General features: G+C 38.5%; 1 protein-coding gene across 1 annotated transcript; it reads right to left on the reverse strand.

Annotated features, from left to right (window-relative positions):
• MEP1B (meprin A subunit beta) lies at window positions 1–25,283 on the reverse strand. The gene is made up of 15 exons (XM_048939543.1): window positions 25,196–25,283; window positions 22,016–22,034; window positions 21,780–21,830; window positions 21,648–21,691; window positions 20,552–20,630; window positions 18,760–18,877; window positions 15,062–15,240; window positions 13,437–13,655; window positions 10,109–10,261; window positions 8,777–8,992; window positions 6,418–6,885; window positions 4,004–4,186; window positions 3,142–3,505; window positions 537–750; window positions 1–145 (listed from the first exon to the last, which is right to left on the reverse strand). Exons 1-15 carry the CDS (start codon window positions 25,253–25,255, stop codon window positions 128–130), a joined length of 2,385 nt encoding a protein of 794 aa, XP_048795500.1. The 5' UTR covers window positions 25,256–25,283; the 3' UTR covers window positions 1–127.
• Window positions 25,284–27,102: the final 1,819 nt, after the last annotated feature.

Consider the following 27,102-nt stretch of genomic DNA (forward strand, 5'->3'; position numbering starts at 1 on the left):
ATTATTTTCCGGACTTTACAAACCTTTATCATGACAGCTGACATAAAAGTATCAGAAAGAATGATGGCATAATTTTGGTTTTCCAGTGATGTTCATTTTATGTCTTTGATGCTTGATTGCATTACCTTCAGAAGTACGTTACATTCTAAACGAGGAAAAAAAAAGAGAAAGAAAAAGAAACCCACATCTTAAAAGAGAAGTGTGGAAAGGAAATACATGTGTAATGTAGAAGCATTACTTTCAAATAAATCAAAATAACATATTGGGAGGACATAAAGTAACAGTGACAGTATCTGTCATTGCGAAGAAGTACTGCACTTCAACAGGTCATCACACAAAGGATATTAGGACCACATTCAAATTGCTCCCTGGAAGGCTATTCCTTTTCAATTAGCTTAGAGAATTTCTCCTGGCCCTTGTGAGTCCCTTTAATCTACGCCATTCTTGCTATTTCCAAGATTAAGACATTGATTGAGACCCTCCAATCTACTTCTTACCGAAGTTGACTACTTACTTTAAAAAGGGGAAATACTTACTTCTTCAGGAGTTAGGCTCTCCACTTTTTCTTTTTTTTTTCCTTCTTCTTTGCTGTATTTCTTTTTAAGGCATACCACAGTTGTGATAGTGACAATAAGCATAACAACAAATACTGTTATGGCTGAAGAAACAGCTATTACGGTATTTTCTTGAGTTGTGCCTTTCCTTTCACATTTTTCCCCCATGTACCACCAGTTATTTCCTGCTGGACATCTAGAAAGTAAAGGGACATGTGATATCACTTAAAAACAAAGGTATGAAAAGGACTCCTCAAAATATTTAATTTCTGATGCTCTATTTCTATCTCCCAAACCATAATGAAGTTATCTCAAAACAGTTGTCTATTTTAGAGTTGCCTTGGGTGGCCCACTCTCCTTACATATCTGGATATACGGTGCCTTTCTTCAGCTTTCCACTTTTTACAGGTTTTCCTGTTTCCACTTCTCCCACATTTTATAGGTTGTCCCTGCTCTGAAAGAAACAAAGGGAGCCATTGCCAGAAAACGTGAGCTCCAGTCTGATTGTTCTGAGTGCTTCAGGTTTGGCCGCAGCTGCTGCTATGAAATGGTGTTTTGCTACCAATACACAAGCCCTCTGGGTAACCCAAGTTCACTTGCCTGCTTCCTTTTCCTTTATGTTTACAGCACTTCAGTTGATAGAAAACTCACTTTCTGCTCCGCAAAACTGACACCTGTCCCAAGGGCCACTATCATGTAATAGTTGCTTCCACTATACTAATTGCCCTCATATCCTGATGCAAATTTGCCTTTTGACGTGCTCAGCTTTTAAACAAAGCTCTTCTATCTTCATTCAGTCCGTTTAAAAAAGCTTTTATAAGAAGGAGTTGAATAAAATCTATGGGGAGCTAGACCACAAGCTTTATGCTGCTTTTATCCCATCAAGCCACATTTATCATCCTCCAAGAAACTTCACTGTCCTGACTCCTCTTGTGTTCTTTGCCTTCTTAATTCTCACCTTTGCAGCAATTTGAACTCGCAAGATAAATAGAGTGGAGAGCACAGGGCAGACCCTCAAGGCATCAGTGATCTGATCATACCTGAACCACTCTAGGACAGACATAGCTGAAGATGCTTCCATCACACTGCATTTTCCATGCTCAGGAATTCTCTGTTAGTAGCTGTGGTAAATTCTGAACAGACATTCTGATTTCCAGAAGGGGTTTGTTTTCAAATTTTAAGAGCTTGTGTGAGCAGTCTCTGCCTTCCCCCAAAAGAAGGCTGGAGTATCATTCTAGAAACCTTCTGGTTGTGCACTAAACACAACCTCCAAGCCCTGATTCCTTCACCTTATTCAGAGTTACTACTAGCTCAAACAATTTATGAATGATCTAACTGAAAAAAAAACATCTATGGGCAACACTGCTGAGTTCACATCTGCACCTATCTCTCAATACCTTTGTCATTCCTTGTGTTATTGTTTTTATAGTTTCTGTCTAAATCATTTGTTCGGAACTCTATGTTTGGCCCTGAAAATGAATCCATTGGCAGTGCACTGCAAGGCTGCTTGGGGATTTAATGTGATCAAGCTTAAATAGATTTATGTATCACATCCTCCCTGGTTTTCCAATAGAAAATCAGAGCGGAAACTGACTGCTGGTTACACACTTCTCCAGGATAGAAAGTAGGCCACATAAGCACTTGATCTACAAATAGTCCGGAGATGTCAGAAAATAAATCTTTTCATAATTCCAAAATCAAGCATAACATTCAGCATGACTCTTTTATTTCCATCTTCTTGGAACAGCTTCTTGACATTTTCTGATATTTGTGACCTGTCTCTGATGTGCTGCACAAGCCCCTTTGCAGAATTGTTTTCTAAAAGGTTTCTAAATGGGGAGATAGAACAGTCAGTGAGTCATACATGGCTCTCATTGCGCTTGGCCTTTGGACATTTACCTCTCAGCATTCCCCTGCTCTACCTGCCTTGGCACAGCTTCATAGCACATTGTTACTATCTTCAGCCTCAGAGTGTGTTTGAGAGCTGGAACAGTGCTAATCAGCCAGGTGGGCTGCATAAATGAATCAACAGAGGAATAAATTGAAGTTGTTACATATTTTCCTGCAGGGTAAACAGTCGCTTTGGTCCTCAGCCTTCATCACTGGTTTCAAAGACAAGCGACTGTACTTTGTTAATTCATGATCATGATTTGCAATACTCTATGCTTCTATATAAGATTTTAAGACAAAGTTATCCTACATACACTGCCTGGGAACTCTTGATATATTTTCTTCTGATATCAGAACTTCGTTTCAGCTACATTCATATTTAACTATTTTGCTATAGAGACATCTGTGGAGATGCACAGCCCATTTTATCACATTGGACTAATATATTACTGAAAATAGGAAGTATATTTATATATAATTTACATATAATTTACAGGTAAGTCAGGGTACTCCAAGTATTGCGGATAGGAATTTCTTTTTGTCCTAGCTGATCTTATGTCACTTGCAGTAAGTGGCTGGAAATATTTGCCTCAATTAGTTATAGTCCCTTCCTTTTGTTAGAAACAAAGAGTTATTCTACTAGAAGCTTTCATCACTCCAATTAAAATTGGATTTGAGAGTGAATAAATACAGTTACCTGCACACTGCTTCTCTGTCTACAATAATGCAGACACCATCATTTTCACAAGGGTTGTCTGGACAGGCCACCGGTGCATCCGTCTCTGGCTCTTCAGTCAGGGTCACAGGGGGTGTTGTGATGGGTGTTTTGGTAGCAGTAGGACTATCTGTGGGCCTGGTGGTGACGGTGGGCTTGGTGGTGATGGGCTCGGTGGTAGTGGTGGGCCTGGTGGAGATGGTGGGCTCAGTGGTAGTGGTGGACCTGGTGGAGATGGTGGGCTCGGTGGTAGTGGTGGTGACAGTAGAGGTAGATCTGACAGTAGAAGTGTCTGCAGTAATGGTGGGTGACACGCTTGGCTGAGCTGATACTAGATGTGATACATCTGCATGAGAAAAAAACAAGAAAAAAGGCTTTTGCTTTATCTCTCCTTTTTGATCTTAGATTCTAATGATAAGTTCTAATAGTAAAGATCAGAGAATTTTTGAACTGTTTTACATTCCTCTGCTATAATGAATAGTCTTTTCTTTTACCTTTCAGGAACATTATGTATTTTGGAAGGGTCCTTGTAATTTAAAAAAAAATTTAAACAGACAATTTTATTCAAAGTACTCTAGTCAAAGTAATTTCCACAGGAGTAGCATCATTTTATACATTTAGATTTTAACCTACCTATGAGATAATGGATTTAAAAAAGAATGTGTCTACCCACACATCTATTTAAATACATAATTTGACTTTAGATATATGAGTAGTATCTGAATTGCTCATAATGTAAAGTACATAATGTGTATTTATATCTACAGAACCAGTGACTTACTATGTGACACTATGTACTTTTCTGTATTATAAAGAATATTAGCTATCATCAGTGTTTACATACCTTCCATTGTTAAAAGAATATAAGCACCACCTTCTTTAATAAAGTCACGGCTTCTAAGTCTCTGATGAGTTAAGAATGCATTTGTTCCACGTCCTGGACCTCTCATGAATGTAGTTCCATTTGGGAAAGAAGCTATTGATCCCACTTTATCTGGCCTATCCCAAAAATAATTTGATGAGGAATCTGAAAAAAAATGAACTGAATGTGAGTGTGGGATTACTCTAGATTTTTTTTCTCAATAGAGCTCCTTCATTCTCATCTAATTTTTGCTGCAAAATAATACTAAGCACTCTCTCCATAAGCAAGACAGATTGTGGTCCAACCTTGCCTGTTTCTGCTCGTGGAAATAATGGAGATGGAAATAAATTACCTGAAACTCAAGGAGCAGAAACAGTGCTGAACCTGCCTAAAATAGATTTATTTATTTATTTATTTATTTATTTATTTATTTATTTATTTATTTATTTATTTATTTATTTGACAGAGATTCCACACTAATGAGACACAAGACAAAGAAGATCTGTGTGAGTTCGTCTGAGGTACTGAGCATCTGCTGATAGGGATGCAGGACAGAGAGCACCTGAACAACCCAATTGGTCACAGGCTATTATGATCCCTTCCATCAAATCCTGTCATAAATCTCAGAGTTGAGCCTGACTTTGTATTGAAAGATGTGACTGGGAGAAGAAACTGCTTGCTCCAACATCTCGGCTGGTCAGAGAAAGATGTAGTTACAAGGCTTATCTTGGGAATCTGAGGCTACAAGCAAAACATGAACAAGGGAGAAGGGGCTGAGCACAAACAGACTGCAAGTCCTCAGCATCACAGAAGGAAACAAGTTGAGTGCTGTGGCCACAACAGTAGAGAGCATAAATGCCAACCATCTATGGGGAAACTGGCATAATCATCCTTCAAATACAGAGTTGGTCTTTCTAGATTACCTACTTTTTTTATTTTTTTCATGTAGAAAACATCATTAAAAAATGAATGTATGAGGGCTGTTCTGTAAGTAATTGTTGGTGGTATGGTAGTAGAGATTGAACCTTTCCACCAATATTTCATTACATTTTGCTGCCATGTGACAGCAGCAGAGGGGCAGTCTGGTAGAATGGTGTCTGACATGAAAGTGCATATGAAGCAAAGGTGTGGAACTGAATTCCTCCATGCAGAAAAAAATTGCATACATTGACATTCATTGATGCTTTATGAATGTTCATGGAGATCAAACAGTGGATGTGAGCACAGTGAAGTAGTGGTTGGTGCTTTTCAGCAGTGTCAACAGTGTCATGTTGACAATCCATGTCCTATAGTTCAGATATGGTACCTTCTGGCTTCATCTCTTCAGGCTGATGAAAGATGGAGTGCATGGGGAACATTTTCCTAGCAATTATGTCATCATAGCAGCTGCAAAACAGTGGTTCACCTCTACTGGAACAAATTTCTAAGAGCATGGCGTGCAGGCTCTTGTTCATTGCTGGTGCATGGCTAATGGTGGTGACTATGTTGAAAAATAGTGTTTTGTAGCTGAGAATTTGCTCAATCTATAGTGTTACTGTGCTCTTTGTATCTGTTGTAGTTTCCATGGAAACAAATAGGAGGCACTACTTTTGGAGCAACCTGTGTAAATCAAGGTTTTTTTAAAATATATCAAGAAATAGACATTTTAGTGCCTTTGTTCCTGCATTAATGTTATAGCCTGAAAGCCCACAAAACTAATTCAGTAGTGGAGGTTGTTTCTTTTGGCAAAATCCTTTGATGCAGAAAGTCATTTTGGCTTAATTCAATCTTTATCAAATGGTGAATATGGGATTTTATTTTAATATTTTTGACTGAGATTCCTACCATTTCTCAGAGTTACACGTTCACCTAAACTGCCTCCTTTCCCAGGTATTGTGGACAATTGCTCCTTATCTTGTCACACCTTGAACAAGGACAGATTATGTAACACAAATCAGTACTTTGTCCATCTGGTGATTTGCGCTGACACCACAGTTCATTTTGAAAGAAAGGAGGCTATGTATTTAATAGCTGCACTTTTAGCTGGTATCAACTGCTTAATTTAGTATTTTTTGTTTGTTTGCTTGTTTCAAGCTTTCTGGAAGGCTTTCATTCACATTAAAGCAGATATAAATGCATCTTCAGAATCCTGTGGAAGAAATGCTAGGCATGAATGATCCACCTGTTTCTCATGCATATCACCTTTGAAATCAAAGGTTCCAGTTTAACTTGCTTATATATTCAAATCGCTCTTGTCTGATCAATTATACTGCTGCTGCAAGGAAATCATCCATTCTAGAAGTTAAAAAAAAAGCTGCACTAATTTACACAGTGACAAAATTTGCCTCTTTTTCTTATGTTTGCTTTTGTTTGATTGTTTTTAAGCATACTGGATAGTACATCTGCTTTTAACTAACCTGATAATTCCAGAGGGTCTGTTGTTACACTTCTTTGGTTTGACATCCGTTGACGAATATCAGCATGCTGGTCAAGCAGAATCATGGTAACTTGCTGCCATGGGCAGGGCCACTGCAGATGATCATCATTTGCTCCAGAAATCAAGTACAAGTATATTGCTAAATTAAGTGGGTTATCAGCAGTACCATTTACATACAAGCCAACCTGAAAAGCGTATCCTTCACTAGAGTAAAAGGGTGGACTGTATATTTTTCCTTCTGTCCCTGCAGGACTTGTGTCGAGGAGATCTGTGAAGTTTCTGATGTGCCAGACATGGTGAGGACATTGTGTTTCTGACAAGTTGATGTCATCAATAGAGAGACCTCCATTTGATAAGCCAGTTCCTCTCACACCTTGAAACACAACCCGGAATTTACTCGTGACATTCAAGGAAACGTGATGGAGCTGCCAGTAATTCACAGGTGAACCTGGAAACATTGGTAGGGATTTCTAAGTAAGCAGTACAATCAAACACTGTACACATCCACAGAGTCTATTCCAATGCTATGAAAGAATTTCTCAGCTCCACCAGCACTGAGATGATGGAACATTTCTCTTGTAGACGTTGCTTTTTCAATGCGTGATCATATTTTTCTAGTTCAATTTTTCTACAGATTACAGATACGCATAGAAGCTCCTTAATTAGAGTGAAAACAGTGTTAATGTTTCTAAGACTGCTTTTGCTTTTATGTTTTAAAGAACACTGCATTAAAATAGTTGAAAAGTTGTGATAATTAAATGCACAAAGGCGGCTGTCACCTGTGATATAAAAAAACCGTTGGCACCAAGTATCTATAACTGAACAACAACATATCTCAAAGGGAAGAAAAAAAAAGATGCAGAGAATTCTGGGATCCTAGCACTGTGGAAGTTTGCTTCCACAGAAGCACTATTCACCCATCAAATGGCTGCTAAGTTAAAATTAAAGCCAGAGATTTGCAAGACCTACTACATGTGACAAAATCCCAGTGCAAGGCTGATGCCGACTCTAGACATGCCTGACCAGTAAATCCCACTTGACTCCAAGAGCAGTTTGCACAAAAACAAAGAATTCTGCACAAAGGCCTTTTAAGTCAAGTGAAAGTAGGACATTCTTTGTTAACAGTACATGCAGCAAAACAATTCTTTTAGCTGTCTGGCTTATGTTCCCCTGAATGAAAGGCCAGACTTTCAGCTGTATTTCTGGACTAGGAAGTGCCAAATCCGAGCACAGAATTCACTTTCCTAACTGTTCTAAAAACAGCACAATGGATTTCAGATAAGAATCATAATTTCTTGCTGTTTTTCATTATTGTTATAATTGAGAGGGGAAAAACAAATTCAGAAACAAGAACACCCCACTATCTTTTATTAAACTGACTTCTGCATTAACTAATGTCTATTTGAACTGCAAACATAATACACAAGACTGGCATTTCTGACTCATGTTCAGTGAGATGATGAAAGTACCAAAGTGAAGTAATGAGTGGAAAAAAGAAAAGGAAAACAGTCATGAGTAGCAGTTGAGCCTTAATGAGCAAAAAAAAGGTAAAAGAAGCGGATTTTATATCTATTGTGCAAAAGAACTTTCTCAGACTACTTCATTCAATGGACTGAATTATTTGTAGCTGTAATTGAGATCAACAAATAGTTAAATGTTTGAGAATATCGTTTAATCTTAAGTGACTTCAGCAATTCTAGTTTAACTCCATCAGCAGACCTCTGTTGCTCATTTTGTGGGCTCCCAAAGGCTTCATAGACTCCCAAAGGCACAAAAACTGATTTTTTTTCAAAGTACAATGCAAATTGTGTTCTGCTGCCCATATATTTCAGTTCAGCCACTCCAAACTTGACTTAAAAATTAAGTTGAATTTTGTTCATTTTTTTTTTTTATTGAAATTTGGGGTATTCCAGGGCACTTATATTTTCCATTTCTTTATTCTTCTTTATTCTTATTTATTTATTATTTATTCTTATTTATTTATTGTTCTTCATTCTTATTTATTGTAATTTATTCTAATGACCAACTTCATCTGTTGCTGTTGATACCAGCAATTCTACAACACTTAAAATGACTGTTCATGGAATTTTACGTGTTTTGGTAAGAGAACTATCTTGATAGTGCAAGAGTTTAATTTGTTGTAATTTAGCATATTATAGGAAAATGGCTGACTGAGGATTCATCAAGTGTAGTACCACCAGCAGAAATTCAATTATTTTGTTAGAGAAGAAGATAAAGAATAAAACTAGGAGATGAGTCACTTTGCTACAGCATTTTCCCTCAGTACGTTGAAAAGCATTATGAGATTAAACCAAAATGCAGCTTTATTTATTCCATACCTTTTATCTCTTCAATTAGTCTCAAAGTACCATTTGGATGGGCATCAGAATACTCCCTGACCAAGACATAGAGCTGGTCGCTTTCACTTCCACTATTATAGAAATAGAATTGCAAGCATTGGAAGCCTCTTTTGGGATATAGAATTCTGCTCTCCAGAATAGCTGTGCTTCCTTCTGCTACAGCACTGGTGTCGAAATGCATGAAATAGCCAGAATCTGTCAAAAGTAAACGAGAAGCAAGTGGTAAAACATATATTCTTAGCATCATATTGTAACAGTGCTAGAAGATACAGTCGAGTTCACAAGGGTCACAGCAAACTAGATCCTGTACAAATCTTCAGACTGAGGGCTGTTACCTGTCTGCATTCTTCAGAGGAAGACTTGCTGTTCTCCTTGGACATTTTTTCCTCCTTCGCTTGTCTCTAGCAATTTACACACAATGGGTGCTCTCTTGAAACTGTTCATGCAGTGCTGGTAATTCACATTTGACATTCTCTTTGGAGGACTGGTGTAAGCTCCTGAACTCACAAGTTTCTTTAACAGCTTCATAAATAATTAGCTACGTTCTCTTCAGCCCAGAGCAGAGGAGCTGAGGGGAGGCCTCATGGCAGCCTACAGTTCCTCACAAGGGGAGTGAAGAGGCAGCAGTGATTTGTGCTCTCTAATGACAGCGACAGGGCCCAAGGGAATGGCATGGAGCTGTGTCAGGGGAGGGGCAGCTGGGGGTTAGGGAAAGGGTCTGCACCAGAGGGCGGTGGGCATGGAACGTGCTGCCCAGGGCTGTGGGCATAGCCCTGAGCTGTCACAGTTCAGGGAGCATTTGGACAATGCTCTCAGACACAGTGTTCGAATTTGACTGGTCCTGTGTGGAGCCAGAAGCTAGACTCGGTGATCCTTGTGGGTCCCTTCCAACTCAGGATACATTATGGTTCTATGATTCTCAACAAATTGTTCATCTGAGCTCTGGTAATAGATGAAATTTCTAAATGCCAGTCTTTTCTGAAGTATTACTGTGCAATTATTCAGAAAATCAGCACTATCTCTGATGTGCCTGGTATTTCTGATGCGTAGTTTAGAACATTTTGCATAATTCTCTTGTGACATTAAGGCTAGAGAAGATCAAAAGAAATAAGAACATTCAATCTTCTCAAGTAAGCAGAAAACAGAATGTGTCACTTGGTTTTCCCAAGCATGCAGTTTTATATTGCTTAGTTCAAAAGTTAACTGTGGTTCTTCAACAAATAAACATAGAACAAGGCCAAGAGCAAAGTCAGTTGACTTGCCTTTGCATAAAATACTTCCCAAAGAGATAAGGAGAATGTTTTCCCATACCTTCACATTCTCCCATATTAGTGTGATCAGTATTTGGCCCAGCAGAAATGTGAGACAAATGTTGCCAATCACTGTTATCATCTGGACTTTGAATCATGCCACAAATATTTTCAAGTTCAAAACTGCACGTGTCCATGAAACTTAGGGAGGAGGCTACAAGATTAAAAAAAAAAAAGAAAAAAAAGTTCTGAATCTCTGTTACAAAGCACATGTTTAATACAAAATACAAAATAAGTCAAGAGCAGAGACACTAAGAAATGCAAACACAGAACAATCAGTGACATCAAACACCATCAACTTTTATATCTGTAACATTCAGGAACTCAAAGCATTTGGAAATTAACACTGACTAGTAAGACATCATCAGGGCAGCTCTGTGCACTTAACAAGCACAAGGAGGGAGGCCTCCAGCACAAGAAAGATGCAAAATGACTAGTGGGTCCAGAGGAGGCTACAAAGATGATCAGAGGGCTGGAGTACCTCTCCTATGAAGAAAAGTAAGGGGAGTTGGGCTTGCTTAGTCTCAAGGAGAAAAGGCTCTGGGAAAACATCATTGCAGCCAGAGCTTACAAGCAGGAGGAAGACCAAATTTTTACATGGTCTGATTGTGACAGGACAAGGGCAAATGGCATTTAACTAAAAGTCAGGAGATCTAGGTTAGATGTTGGAAAGAAATTCTATACTCAGAGGGTAGTGAGACACTGATACAGCTGCCCAGAGAAGCTGTGGGTGCCCCATCCCTGGAGGTGCTCAAAGCCAGGTTGGATGGGGCTCTGAGCAGCTGAGCTGGTGGGGAACAGCCCTGCCCATGGCAAGGGGGAATTAGAACCAAATAGTCTTTAAGGTCCCTTCCAACACAAACCATTCTATGGTTCTATTATATTTTGTTTACAAAAGGAGCACTGACACCAGCCCTGACCTACCAAACTTCACACAACCAAAAGGTCTGAGGATTTCCCATTCATTCCTCTGCTTTCTTTAGGCTTACTTCACACATAGTCAGAGCTTTTGAAAAAAGTTTCACCAGACCACCTACCAGAGCACCAACTTCAAAATACAGCACAGCAGCAGCTATTTGACTGCAGTATTTGCTCATTCTGCTTGATTTTCAAAATGCTGAATTGAAAACACATTTGGCAAAGATACATTTGAAACCAGTGGTTATCTCACCTCATATAGACTCTGAAGATCTGGTTTTCATATTAACAAGTCAGAAGTTAACAAAAGAAGTATTAAACCCAGGCTTATGCCTATTTTTAGATTTGTTTCCTGTTATACTAGATCTGAGCTCTCTGCAACACCAGCCATGATTTGAAAACAACTGTTAATAAAACGCTTTGTGATTTTTGCTTCTCAACCTATGTATAAAATATTGTGACAGTTTTAAAGGTTTCATTGCACTAATAATAAGAACCTTGAGTATCACAAAAATCAACCTCAGTAGCATGCTAAATGCTTCAGTGAGCCTAGCTCAGGGAAGTGTTGTATAATTGATACCTTTTAAGAGATGGTATTTGTATGATGTCGCAAAAAAACAAGAAAAGATTTTCACAGTAGTTGTTCTATTGACAGTTAGAGAAAATTAAAAAAAAAAATAGGATGTTAGCAAAAAAGTAAGGAAAAAAAGGGGATGATTAAAGAACTCTTTGAAATCAAAGCATAAAGCAAGATATGAAATCAGTTTGTCCAAACAGGAAAGCTGTTAAAAAGTGCTGGCATATAAAACTGAAGGACAAGAAGAGAGAAAAGCAAGACCCAATAGCATACAATCTATTTCTTAGATTAAATACTGAGACAAGAGTAAGGGGTTTTGAATTCCATCTGCACCAAATGCCAGTAAGTTTCTCACTGCTTAGTGAAAGGCTGGCAGTATGAGGAGCATGACTGCTGAATCCTAACTTTCAATGAATGAGGAAACTCATGGCCAGTCATATATATATATTTTGAAGCTTCCAATTTTAATCATCAATTTCTAACCCCGCAGATTTTCAGCAGGAATTCAGGTTAAAGCCTTTCTTAAGTTCTGCTCAGCAATAAAAGCAGTTTTTTGATACATCAGTGAGGACATCTGCAACCTAAAGCATGTTTGTCATTCTTGGTCCTTCCTCTAACCTGGAAGGGTCATTCAGCAGCTGAGAGCTGGGACCTGTGAAGCACCTCTTCTCCCTGGCACAGGAGCCACTTGGGCAAACAGTGAATCATCTGAAGACCACTTATGGCTCTGCAAATATCATACACCCCAGCTATGCCGAGAGACAGAGCAGGGAGTAGGGGAAATTCTGGTTGCCCTGAAAGCGGTGGGAGTTTCATCACTTATTTCAGCATGACTGGGGCTTACTTTGCTGAGCAAATGTGTCTGTTGGATAAGAATAAAGTTATAAAGTCAAGAAGTATTTATATACTGCATGAGAATGATGGAAAGTATATAAGATAATGGAGATGAAGAAGAACCCTATCTGCTGTTAAAGACATCCTTAGCTTTAAGCACTTACATAAGAGCTAATTGACTGTGTGTCAAATGCTAGAATGCCTAAAACTGCATGTGTGTTCATTTTAGACCCAAGTGAAGATAAGTACCTTTATCAGAATCGTATACTCATTAAAAGACACTATTCCAATAAATGAGTATGATTACTATTTAAAGTATACTTACAATGAGGTTTAAAACATGGTGTAAGATCTTACACTCTACTTGGTATACTGAGGCAGTGAAGTAAAAGTATCATCTGAGTGCCAGGACACTTCTGATAGTCACAATTACATAATTATGTTCCCCAGACCCCTAATTTCACTCAACTTTCTAGAATGAATTCCATATGAGCAAAGCAACAGTTTCAATCACTTTGCTAATAGGCTGAGTTTGAAATGGAAACCAAAAATTTTAAAGGCTCACTTTTTCTTCATAACAGCATCCATCACTTGTTTGCATGAACAAGCTCTGTCTGACAGACTGTATGAGTGCAGAGCAGGTATGAGAGCCACAGCAAAGACACTCAGTTCTGTAGAGCAGCAGCTGTGCAGTAATGCGAGGGGAGAAACAAAAAGCTTGGTGTAGAAGCACACATTTTAAACAGCCACCCAAGGGATGAACAAAAATCATCTACTGAGCAAAGCTGATTTTTAACTAAAGGTCAAATAAAATAGCACAGAAAGCTCTACTACACAGCAGTGTTTCTGCAGGAGGGCTATATTATTTCTAGCTGTACCATTATTTCTGGTGTTTTTAACACAATTCATTTCTCCAAATATATTCACATATTTTTTTTTTTACTTGAGGCTGGATAATAAGATAAGAAGCAAAGAATGTAAAATGAGTGGAAAAACTTACAGCAATTGTACAGCTGATTCAGTTTCTGAAGATCATAATCACTGAAATCCATCCTCTGTCCTATTACATCCATGAAGTACGGTATGTTTGTTACGATGGTTGGTTCAGTTCCATTCCTGAAAGCAGTTTTGCTATAGTGCATCACAGATGTATAGTCATAGGGAACATTCAGAGAGTCTGATGTTTTATCATCGTATTTATTGAAATTATGTTCTCTACCTGAAAAGGAAAAATAGAAGATTGTTTATTTCCAGAAAGACTACCAATCTTTGAGATACAGGCTCAAAGTAAAAGAGAATCTTTTAGAACCTTAAGTACTTTTTGGTAATCATTTTTGTGTAATTGTTCTATAAAGGTATTTATTCCTGTCCTAAATTTATTTAGCTTCCTCTTTCAGCTATCAGAATGTAACATGATGACTTCTGCTGCATGAAGCCCTTCTCCTTTCTCCTATCAGAAATCTTTTCATCATGAATCTACTCATAAACTGTGATGGGCTTGTGATACCCCGAAGTGGACATGCCATTTCAGTGCTCAAGTTATGCGCCTGCAGGAATGCCTCTTTATTTCTAATCCATGTTCTCCGAATTTTAATTGCTGTTCATTTCTGAGAAGTTTAAATTGGAGTTAGGTAAACAATTCAAAGTTTAAATTTATAGATGTTTTCTGAAGAATCAGTGAAAGGCAATATTAACTCTAAAGTAAGGCAAAGTTATAAATGTTTTAAATGACAATTAGCCAAAATACAGTAACTAGACTCAGGTCAGCATAAAAAAGCTGCAGCAGTTGCAAGTGGCTAACGATAGCATGACTTGTTATTAAGAAGTCAGCAAAGTATAATGGCAATCAAATAACAGACTCTAAGTCATTTTCTGCAATATATACTTGTGTGTGCACCTGGCTATTGATCAGAACTAAATACGAATGCAAGATGTAATTACTGTCTGGTGCTCAGGGTGTACCTGCACCAGGCGAGTACCATGTCTGGGCACACATCCCTGTTTTCAAACTGTGTAGGGACTACGGAGGATGACAGAATGCTGAACAAGCAGACATCAATCCCAACTCTGAGGAAAACCTATGCCACACTCACGCGTGTGACAAATATGCCGGTGCTTGCACTTGGAAGCCATGTTGCCACAGTAATGGCTTGTGTGATGGGGACACCAAAAGAGGTCTCTCTGGCCTGTGAGCCCTCTCTCAGAAGAAAGGTCGATCCCTTCCCTTCAGATTTTCTGCTGGCTTTGGTTGTACTGGGTTTTGTAGGGCGGGATTATTTTTAATTACTTTTACAGGCTCCCATAGTAATTAGTGAGTTTAGTATTCATTAAAACAAACCAAGTTACTCTTTTCTGTTGCTGGGCTGCACTGTACTTAACATGACAGGAGTCAGATCTCCAGTTATGCCTCTAGGAACTGCTGTGACATGAGTAATAATGACAGTGACAACAAATAAGGATGTCCATTCCAAACAGATGCCACTTGATGTTTTGTTTATTGATATGGTGAACTTGAATTTAATTCAAGGTGAGGGAATCTTCGAGCGATGGGAGGATGTCTGAAAGAGATGCTCCCTACCCAAAACACGTCCAGAGCCTGGGTGAGAAATCAGGAGAGTGACTGACCGGTCTGAATCCTGTCCCAGATGATGGACACGTAGTCATCTCGATCGTACCGTGACTGCTCATGCCAGAAGCCCAGCGCATGAAGGAATTCGTGCTCAACTGTTGCAATCCTGTCACAGTTGTCTCCAATTGAGAGCTGCTGCAAGCCCAGCTTCCGGTTTCCCACTGAGGACCAACAACTAATATGGAAATAAGATTGGAAGACAAATCTGTGAAGTACCTGCCGCCGCCATGCCATAATAAATCCAGAATGAGCCTGATAAACAGGCCTTTCATTCAGCGCTAGAGATACATTTTGCTATGAGTTTTTTTTCATTGATCTGTTCATTATTGGATCCTTTTCTCCCATATGAAACTCTGCTTCAATGAGTAACTAGTTCTCCCACTCCAGATGGATTTTTTTTAATGGGTTTTCTTTAGCAGAAAAGAAGTTGAACTATTTGTGACTGAAAAAAAAAAAAAAAAAAAGAAGATTATGGGCACATGATTTAAGACCTAAGATTTACTGCAAACTAACCAGCTGCTGCTCCTTGGCTAGATCACCATAACTACCTGTGGGCATACTTTGGACATGTCTTAGTGCCAGACAAACCATTGCCTTGCCACTTTTCACCTCAACCATCACAACTGCCTCCCCATACTATTTTGGTCTTTTGCTTTGGTGACAGCTTGTGACTGCTAGGTCAGGTCACCCCTGGAAACCATACTCTGAAAGTCCAGTACATCTGAGAGGGCTTTTGTTTGTCTCTTTTCTTTCCAGCTATTTGTGAGAGGTAGTTCTGGAGCCGTTGCTGCCTGCATACACTCACAAGGCAGTGCCAAACTGCAGCTATGCTGGAAGATTTTATTAAAGAATAAAAAAATTCTGTGAGCTATCTGCACAAACCAATAAAGTGGCACCCCATGTCCACAAACTAGCAAGCACATTTAAATTGATGTTTTACACAGCAAATAAATCAACACTTACCCAATGAAGTCCATAAAATTAATCAGGCACAAAATACTCCATAGGATTTGCAGTTCTATCACCCCAGAAATGTAAAAAGCAAGCATACCAGGCACGGTAGGACCCTGCAACTTATTAGTGAAGCATATTCCACAGGATTTCTCTTTCTAAAAAGCAGTACAAGCCTTAGCTATTGATTACTCATTAAAATTACAGCATGGGGCCTGGGAGGGAGCCATACAGCTTCCATAATTTCACTGGCTTCCCTTAAGCAAGGCCTCATATTGATTATGCTGCTTTTTCTAGTTGTACAAAAGTCTAAGAAGTCCATTATAGTTCTGGGTATACTTCATCCCACAGCAGATGCCTCTGGTTTCATGGCTGCTGTGTAGAGCACAGCAGGCTACAAGCACACCCTGGACACTTGGTAAAATCAATATTCAAACACCAATGGATGCGACTTCCCCTTGCCTTCATTCTGCCAATTGCCTATGACACCATCATTCTTCAACCACAGAGGGAGTAAATGCACACTCAGTGCTGAGAATAAAGCCATGTGAGTGGGACAAGGACAACTGGAGACACGACATATTAATGATGTCTTTCTTTAGGGAAAGAGGAAAATGAAAAAAAATCCTGGCTTCTTCACATGTGTTAGAGTCTGTCTCTGTCGATTCAGTGCTTTCTGCTGTTTGTTGTTCCATCAGAGGTGAGAGATGTGGGGTAGTATTTGTTCTCACTAATCTTACCAATCTGCTTTTTGGAAGGCAGACCATAAGGAGACACATGCCATCAGTAGCAATGCTGTTCTTGAAGAGCCAGCAGTTTTTCCAGGCTTGTTTTTATACTCACATCCTGCTAGCAAATTCCTGTTTACAGTACGACAGATCACCCTTTGCCTTATGCCACAGTGCCAAAGTGACTTCCTAGAAAAACTTCATGAAAACTTGGTTTCCCATCTGGAAATACATGATACAGGGCTGGTCCTCTCTGGTCTGCTAACTATTTGACTCTATCATACCATGCTAGTTTTCCTGGTGAATGAGCCTTGTCCTTCACGAGAACGGTAGCAATGGCACTTTCCAGACTGCTAGATGAGTTTGCAGGTATGTGCCACTTCTGATACTCTTGAATTCTGTCATTCACAAACGTTTCTCAGATATTTTGCTTATTGTGGGAACTGGAGGAACAAAGAGGTCTTTAAACAGATTTTCAGTCTAGTCTCTGTAGCAAATGTGTAGACTTGAATTAGTTGCTACCTGCTTAGTGATATATGTATTTGTGAATATAGTAGAGTGGTAGCCAAGCCCTGGCATGTGTTAAATAAACTATAGGGATACGGAGAGGGCTCTTTCCTTGGGGTTTGATGGCACTGTGTACATTCATCACAGACTACAAGCTTGTTTTTATACAGGGTAGCCAACAAACTGACAGCTGATTTCCTTTGTGACTAATTTTGAGTTCAAAAAGATAATTCAAACAATTCTGGCCTACTAGTCAGAAGGTTTTTCTCATTTTTTGAAATAAAGTCCCTCACCTTCTTCTGTATGTTTCACAGATGCAACACAGATCAGAACAGCAAAGACAATTTGTCTTTTTGTTGGTGCCATAAAATTTTATGAATACAGTTGGGGCTGCCAGGAACTTTGCACTTCTGTGTGCACTGTGCCCTCTGGACTGAGTTCTCCTGCAGCTACTGAAGTTCTAGCTAATAAGGAGAAATCTAGAAACAGAAGACTGGAAATGGGCTGCTTTATGCATTTTTCACCTTGAGTTTTCCATTTGGTTCACAGACACTAGGAAAATACATTACTTTCTATGTCTCCACTTACACATCTTTTAGGGTTGAGTTTCAATGTCAGGTGCACAGCACAAAGAGTAGAAAATACAGAGTCAGAGAATGAAGAACTTTTGAAACAATTATCTGATATAAATATCTCAGAACAAGCTAAAGGGAATAGGAAGCATTTCTATTTGCAGAAAATCTTTCCCCATTTATGAATGCATTTTCTCATATCAGGAAATCATATTCTGAAAGTAAATTTCCTCACCATGCTATCAAGGTTTCCCTGGTCTCCTTTTCTAACAGGAGAGAAATGGGCCAGTGTGGTGTGCAGAACACATTTGTTCTGTTAAATTGTTTTGATAAAGACTGTCTTAGAAAGGGAAGCAGCTGGTGCAATTTTGATTTTTTTCTTAGAACATTATTTTGTGAAAACTAAGGTGAAATAGCATAACTACTTATAGAAAAATAAAAAGAGATCTTAGTGTAATGTCTCAGCGCTAGGCAGCACTTAAAAATAGTCTGGATGCTTATGTGATATTGTTCAAATGCAGTTCAATTTGTTACAGTGAAGCATATGTACTGTCCCAGAGTTAAACCTATTGCATTTCCAATGGGATTTTTTTTCTAAAACCTAAGGTATGCTTTCTATGATTACATGAAAGTGACATTCCATATAGCCAAAGATCAGTCAAGAAATTAAAGGGCTTGTTTCAGATCTTCTTCTCTTCAAGAATCTGATTACTTATTATATTTAGAAACAAGTATCAGTGAGAAATTGTTAATTACTACTATGTAATACTCACTTTGGAAGATATTACATTTTCTAGTTAAAAAAAAAAGACAGAAAATGGACACAAAGAAAACCAGAGAATTACAGTCAGGTAGATGAGTTTTAGAGAGAATGCTGGACATGAATACAGTCTGTAGCCAAAAACGATGAGAATTATTTTATACTTCTCCTCTTACCCACTTCCTTTGAACACAGATATGTAATTCTCCTCTCCTTCCCAAGGTTTGAAGTCAATACAGGTTTTGAGCCGATACTGTTCAAAAGCCTTGAGGATGACTCCCTTCGCATTAACTTCTGCAATGTAAACAGTGTTTTTGTCACTGTTGAGCCACTAGGTTTGTACTGTTACCTGTACAGAGCAAGTCCAAAGAGTCCATACCTTAAGGGTGGCTCTTACTCCAGCAATCTTTAATCAAAATAAACTTTTTGCTAGATTAAGACCTATGTAGGGGCCTAGAAACCATCAAATTATGCTCTTGTGACATTTTATCTTCCCCTGGTTCTGTTTCTGTGTAATTTTTCTGTAGTATATATGTATAAAACACAACATGATGAGTATATAATACACAATAGTACACGGTTCTTCATTTTGTAATTTTTTTCACTTACTTCACTGAGATTTTCTGGAACATGAATGAAGTAGATAGTGAATGACAACATCAGATTTCACCTAGGGCTAACTGTAGGCTACGCATCTCTCACAGAAACTCTCTGGGACTTGAACATACTAACTGTATGTCTGGCTTATGTACTCTGAGCAATTTATGTGGTTTCAATTCTTTACTATCTTAGATCCTAGCCTAAACTGGGGATGAGTAATTTTTTTTTCATGTCATAGACCAGAAAAATGACCTCACACTGTGTGTTGAGGGCACAGTCACAGAAAGAACCACAGAACCACAGAACCACAGAATCACAGAATCACAGAATTGCCAGGGTTGGAAGGGACCTCAAGGATCATGAATCTCCAACCCCTCAACACATGCAAGGCCACCAACCTCCCCATTTAATACTAGACCAGACTGCCCAGGGCCCCATCCAGCCTGGCCCTGAACACCTCCAGGGACGGGGCATCCACAACCTCTCTGGGCAGCCTGTTCCAGCACCTCACCACTCTCACTGTAAAGAACTTCCCCGACATCCACCCTAAACCTTCCCTCCCTCCCACAGTCTCCTCATATGCAGTGAAAACCATGACTGTGAGAAAGAACCTCTGTACTATGAGGGTGACAGAGCAGTAGAACAGGGTGCCCAGAGAGGTTGTGATGTCTCCTTCTCTGGAGATATTCATGGCCTGCCTGGACACACTCCTGTGCAATATACTGTAGAGAACCTACTTTACTAGGGGTTTGGACTAGATAATTTCCAGAGCTCCCTTCCAACTCTATAATTTTGTGATTCTGAGAACTTGAATTCCCTCTTTCACCACTCCCCTCTGCCATGCACAGCCACAGCTGGTTGTATCTGAAGGGATGGAGATCAGCCCAACCCCACAACAGGGCACTCAGACCACTGCAAACTGCATTACAACTCAGAATGTCAGTTTGCCCCCAGTGCTCTAGGTGGTATAAACAGCCAATTAAGCAAGCTGCCTGGCTTTAACAAGATCATCGGTGTCATTTTATTTCTTCATCTTACTATGGTTTCATGTCTTGAACATATGCTTTTCAAAGCAAATCAATCTGCTGGGTCATTACAATGTCAGGTTAAGAGCATCCAGAGAGGAGGTGGGACCCCAATACCAAGATCAAGATGAGATATCCTGCTATTGCATATCCAGACCAAATCCTGTTGGGGGAAATGGCCTACTCTAGACTAACAGCATGGCAGTAGGAAGAGGAAAGAATGACAGGGATCTTTACTGATCTGTAATCAATATCTCAGTCAAAGTAACATACATACAAGTAACATCATACAAGTAACAAAGTAACATACATAATGTTACATTGTCAAGGATAAATACTGTACCCAGGCTATCATCAAGGACATAGGGGACGACATGGGGCCAGCGATATTCATCACCAATGATGGAGTTTCGTTCTTGCACCTGAGGAAGAAAGTAGGTGTGCAGTTTTCTGCAAAAACTGATCTGGGGTCAAAGACTAAGATACTGCTAATGTTACGTTTCTTACGAGTTCATATAAGAAAGATAAGAAATCAAAGAAAGATAAGAAGATCTCTGAAAGGCCTATGGCTTGGGTTTGAAGTGAAACACATTTCTAACCATGTCTCCCATTTCTGCAGCATTTTCTCTGTACATTATTTGTGATTTTGATGCATATTTGAGGAGAGCTTCAGCTACTGTGGGAAGCATGAAGTTCCAAAGTCTTGAGATGTGCACAAACATCAATAATTCTGCATTTTTCATAATGCAAAGGCTTGCTCCTATGCCATTAACAAATGCTTTCCTTGCTTCCATTGACATGTCCAGGCATAAGCAGTTCACCAAAAAGGAAAAGAAAATCAGCACTGATTTTCAGGGGCACAAGACAAATTTTTGGGCTTCTACTACATATCTTTGAGATGTAACTGGCTATGCAAATATTTTTTATTCTTATTGATTGAACAGGCATAGGGGACAGATGTTTTTAAATGTGGTATTACTCACAGGTATAATTTTCTATTGGTTTTGGTTTATCTGTTTACACAATGAAAGTTTTGCAGCACTGGTCCATAAAGTTAATTGGTTCATAATTTACATGCATATTCCACAGATAAATTAAGAATGTTTTATATAACCCTGTCTGGATGTGATTTGTGCTGCTGAATATCCTAAAAGTACAAATATAAAACCCACTGCAAAGAAAACAAGTTGTTAATGATATTGATCTACTGGCTAAACTGACCTTATTCTGGATAATGTTTCTGTAAATGCACCCAAGTTTTTCATTGCTTATGACACTTTGTAGAAATGTATCTCCAAACATTTTCAGTTTATCATAATATAAACAGCATTTATTGTTAGTATGAGCAGGATGCATCAGTCATATTTCATGCCATTAATACTTTACACTGCATGAGTCAATGACACAGTTCTGGTTTTATATTTTATATTCAAACTCACCCCATCAAGTTTGATGTCTCCCTCAAAAAGGTGCAGTCCTAGAGCTAAAGAGAAGAGGAGATTAACATCAAGTTATTATATTGATCTACAGCTACCAACAAGAAAAAGAAAAACTGAATTTAAAAAAAACACCTTCATTGATGTCAAAGATGTCTTGATCAATTCCTCCATCTATGTCTACTTCTGAAAAATAAAAAGACAAGTGAGGTAGGACATGAGCCCTTGCTGTTATCTTTATGATGTGTGAAAATTAATGCAATAACAATAACAGTAATTATAAATCTGTGTCTGTCCTAGCAATGTTTATGAGCAGATGTTTTTGTTGACTGCTTCCCATGCATACAAATTGATCTCTAAACAGAACTCACCAGTAGTTTCCAGAGCAGGCTGGGGAGAAGAAAGGAAAAGATATATTATTAGAAAGGCACACAATGAAATGCAGTTAGCATTATTCTCTCTACAGTATACTAGAGATGCATTTATACTCAAATAACAGTATTTATCACATTGCTTGTATTGGACTGATTGGACCTTCTGTCTTCTCATTTGACTGCAAATGCTCATTTGCTTGTTTCAGCTTTTTGCCCACTCCACGCCAAGCCATCCAACAGGCAAGTCAACAAGTACTGCTCCTGTAAAGTTTTCACAATCTAGTACTTCTGTGAAAACAAATATTGCTACTAGTAAAATTGCCCAGAACCTATGGAAGGCATGCTTAACTTTCAATTGTAAAGCAGTATTTGGGGAACAAATCCCCTGTAAATCCATAGTGTCAATAGTCTTGTCTTACATTCTAAAGTTTTATTGCCTTTATGTCCTAGCATTACCTTCCTTTACCGCAAGATATCCACAAAACAGTCTCCAGTCCATGTACTCAAAATTTGAATGAAAACGGAGCTGGTAAAATAAACTGAAATTACTCAGTATGTAATACATGTTTTCAAGAATTTATTTGGTTTTAAATTTCTACTTTTCCACCAGTATTTTGTTAATGTGAAAGAAAAAAAAAAAAATCAGAGAATTAAAGCTTGCAATATTAAAAAGTTAAAATCACATTTTCCCTTCTATTAAAGAACACTAATAGAGCAATGAGGTACTGGCACAGCTGCCCAGAGAAGCTGTGGGTGCCCCATCCCTAGAGATGCTCAAGGCCACGTAGGATGGAGACCTGGGGGGGGCAGCCCTGCACATGGCAGGGAGGTTGGAGCTAGATGAATGTTAAGGTCCCTTCCAACACAATACATTCTATGTATGTATCTATCTATGTATGTATGTATCTAATACTCTATGACTCTGATTCTATGCTGAACAGCCTTACAGTCATTAATGGAGAGCAAACATTTTTACAGTTTCAGTAATTATGAACTTCTATGTTCTCATATCTACTAATCAGAAAACATAACTATGCTAAAGGTAAAAATTGGCTAGCTCATGAAAAATGCTCCTGTATCTGCATTCAGAGCTCAGTGTAGCTAAGCCCAGCGGTATCTAACGTGTATAAAACAAAATATAAATCCATTACCGAAGAAAAGCAATCAATTGAAATCCAGGCTGGTCCTGGATCTGAAAATTGTCACTGAATGTTTTACATGGAAGGAATTCTTTTCATCATTCCTTTTTACTTATTTTGAACTTCAGTCACGTGAATCTCAACAGTAAATTACTCAGTTTCCAAAGAAGTATCTGTGTATTACTTGTTCAAGTAGGAACAGCTTCAGTCTTAGCACCAGCCTGACAGCTGAGACACATTTGTTGAATTTCTAGCCTCTGAAAATTTTGCAAACAAATAAGAGATTCACATTTCACAGGCACATGAAGGGGAAGTACACCTATGAGGTATTCCAATGAGGAAACTGATTTAATCTAACCGAAGCTACTTACATACATCTACAACAAATGGTTCGGTTGTTTTTTTTTTGTTTGTTTTTTGTTTGTTTGTTTGTTTGTTTGTTTTTTCCTGGAACATTTATAATATTAGTGCCTAACTTTGGCAGACAACACTACTTATGAGAATTAAGTTACACTGGAGGTTGGTCAAACCATGGCTTGCCGGCATGTTTAACTCGCTTATAATTCACGTACACCTCAAATAGGCAGGAAAAGCATCTCACCTATTCTAGTTGTAAAAATTAGGTATTGGTGGTAATCGGTGGAGAAATAAATGAGTTATTGCATACAAAATTGATCTGTCTCTAAGATAGTTATGGAACAATCACAACGTCCTGGCATCTCTAAAAGATGACAGATCTCACTGAACTTCTATTCAAAGATGTGATGAATCACCCAGTGAAAACTTTCTGGTCTCACCACAGACATGGTCTGGAATATGGTCAACCAGTTTGGATGAGAACTCCTAACTTACTGGTGTTTCCTTCAGACTACATAACTCTTGGTAGTAGTATCCAGAAATGTGAAAGAAGATCTTCCTGGCCACAATGAACATGGAAATCAAGTAAGTAGCCCTACTGTGCTGAAGACACCCCCCTCACACAGAAACTAGTAACTGGGAGTCAGCTTGAGGAGAGATAACTTGTAGATGTTGGTAGCTGTCTGCACCACTCATTACATCTTTACAAAAGCCTGTAGAGGAATGTAAACAAAGCTGAGGATTGAGTCTCCAAAAGTTTCAGAACAGGGGAAGAGGGAGTTGTGATGGACAGAGGAAACAGGAATGGAGCACAGAACTTGGGAGATACAGGAGAGCTATAGGAAAGTTGGGGTCTTGGGTCTGAGCTTCTAACTTAGAGAGGTGATGTACTATATGAACTGTGTATGAATGTATGAGAGGGACAGACTATGACTGTCACAGTACTATTTTGCACCTGGATTCCCAGAATCAGACAGCTAAGTTGCATTAATTAAAATAGATAAGATTGTTTCACTTGAAGTAATACCTTACTCTGTAAGTTACCCCCTAGCCATTATGAATTTACAACAGAAGTGAGCATAAACAACTCACTGGTTTTCATTCTCCAAATTAATTATACTGTATATCACTCCAACATCTGGCCTCAACAATGAATTATCATAAGAGCAGCAAAATATTACATTTCTGTAAAAAAGACATGAAGTACAAAATCTCAAAGGTGTCATTTTTTGGGGGTAATAAATAGTTTAGCTGGACAGGATGAACAGAAAACAACCATTAAAAAGTACATCCAGTGGCTAAAAAGATATTGATTTCAATGTAAAATACCTCAAGTTATAGCAAATAAATAAATAAATTCCATTCAGATATGGAATAGCAAAATACTTTTAAATATTTATCTTGGTTCTAACTCTGCATTTACAACTCTGGTAATATTACTTTGAATATCAGTGAAATTCTGCTTAGGCAAGGAACATATCGTATGCTCTTCCAATGCATACCCAAGCCTACTAAGAACAGTGGCTCAAGGAAAACAGAAATCTTTGTTTCTTCTCCAGACAGAAGAAACAGAATTCTAATTTTGGAACAGTCATATACTTAAGTCTTTTCCTCTCAGACTCGTATCGATCTGTACTGCTTATTTGAGCACACAAAGAAAATGCACTATTTGCTTTCTTACCTGATTCCAGACCACCTGAAGAAGACAGCTTAGGAGCAAAAGCACAGAAAGCCAGTTCATGTTTTTATCCAGTCAGCAAAGAGGTGAACTGATAGAATTCAGACCAACTTGGTATTTAAGAGAGTAAATATCATAAACCAAAACCTTTGTCCTTTCATCAACGATTAACTTCCCTACCTCTACCTTGTCTTAAAAGTGAAGTCCATCGTAACTGCACTAGGGCAACTGACATATAGTTCAATCAGTTTTAAGCACTGCTGTGAGAAAATGTATTGAACACAAGTTGTAATACAGGAAGAAATGAACCGAAGAAAACAGAAATTCAAAAGAAATGGAATACATATACAAATATACATAATTCCAAATAAACGTAAGAAAACCTTTTTTTTTTTTTTTTTTTACAATGAGGGTGATTAAACATCAGAATAAGTTGCCTAGATAGGTTGTAGAGTCTCCACTCTTGAAGATATTCAAAACCCAGCTGGTCACAGCTGTGAGGAGCCTTGTTTGAGCACAGGGGGCACACCAGGGGGTCTCCAGAACCATCTTCCCACATAAGCCAATGCGTACATCTGTGGATAAAGCTGGCACTAAATCCCTTTGAAAAACTGAAAGCTCGTAAGTCACTTGGCAAGTAAGACCTTAATACATTTGTATGTATTTTTTGGCAGAAAGGGACAGCGATAAACATGTGCACAGATCTACCCCCAACGTAATTTCAGAATCTTGCTTTTAGAAAAGGCAATGTCATCTATACTGTTGATAAAAATGAAGCACTGTCATTTGTCAGTAAATCAGGTGGTGTTATTTTTCTGGATTATTTTAAAAATCCATACAAATTAATTTTTAAAATGTCTCTTTTGCCATTGTATTATTGCTGTTGTTACTGTGTGTAGTTTGAGTTTCTTTTGACTTCAGTCACCTACTTACTAACAGCCAGTGAGCACTGAACTGGCCGGCTTCTTCTTACGCTTAAATTCAAGACACTTGCGGATATTTTATGATCAGACTTGGCTAGCTGTTTATTTCCCCAGATTCAATACCTGATTAGAATTTCAGAAAAGCTAAAGTGACATTTGGATTTTGTACGGTGATTGCAAAGAACAGATTTCCACATGATTATATCAAAATTAATAACATTTCTCATAAAATTTCAAGTACCAGAGCTGGTAAGAAACAACTAATTGTTCTCAGGCAATTGCCAAACTAATTTCCAGCTGCCCAATTCCAAGCTTATTTTACTGTTTAACTACTGAGAAGCAGTAGTTGTAGATATCACTGCTCCTACATCATAGCATTTTCTACAAAAATTAATAGCAAATAATGTAATTCTCTATCCAACAATCACACTGCTAGTTGTTACCAAATCACTGATATTCGGAAGGCTGAATAGACTTTTTATCAAAGCTGCTTCTGCAAGTTCACCAGTTCTTGAATTCTTCTCAATTCCTTCTGCAACTACTGGATGATGCTGGTAATTCTCCTTTCAGAGATTCTCTAGATTAGGCTGGCTATTCCTATAGTAACAGTTACTAACTGGAACAGATTTGTAAATCAAAGTATTTGGTGCTAAGAACCTGGTTTCCATGTCGTACACATTTCAAAGAGTTTTACTTTGCCCAAGCTGTGATCTGATCACAAGGATTGCAAGTCAGTGGTGGCAACTGGACTGCATTAAGCAGACTCTGTTAGCTTCATATCAAAGGAATTAAATTAATAAACACCAGTACTCCTTTGTGATGTGAACTAAGGCATGTTAAGTGAAGATGGTGGTAATACTTGTTTAAAAAACGCACTGTTGGCCCGAAGTAAAAGACTGCAATGGCTACATCCATTACTCTGTGATTAGAGCACGTGATAGGTACCTTACAAAGAATTCAAAAGAATCAACACATTTGTTAATATGC

This window comes from Lagopus muta, chromosome 3 (genome assembly GCF_023343835.1).
Source record: "Lagopus muta isolate bLagMut1 chromosome 3, bLagMut1 primary, whole genome shotgun sequence".
NCBI classification, from domain to species: domain Eukaryota; kingdom Metazoa; phylum Chordata; class Aves; order Galliformes; family Phasianidae; genus Lagopus; species Lagopus muta.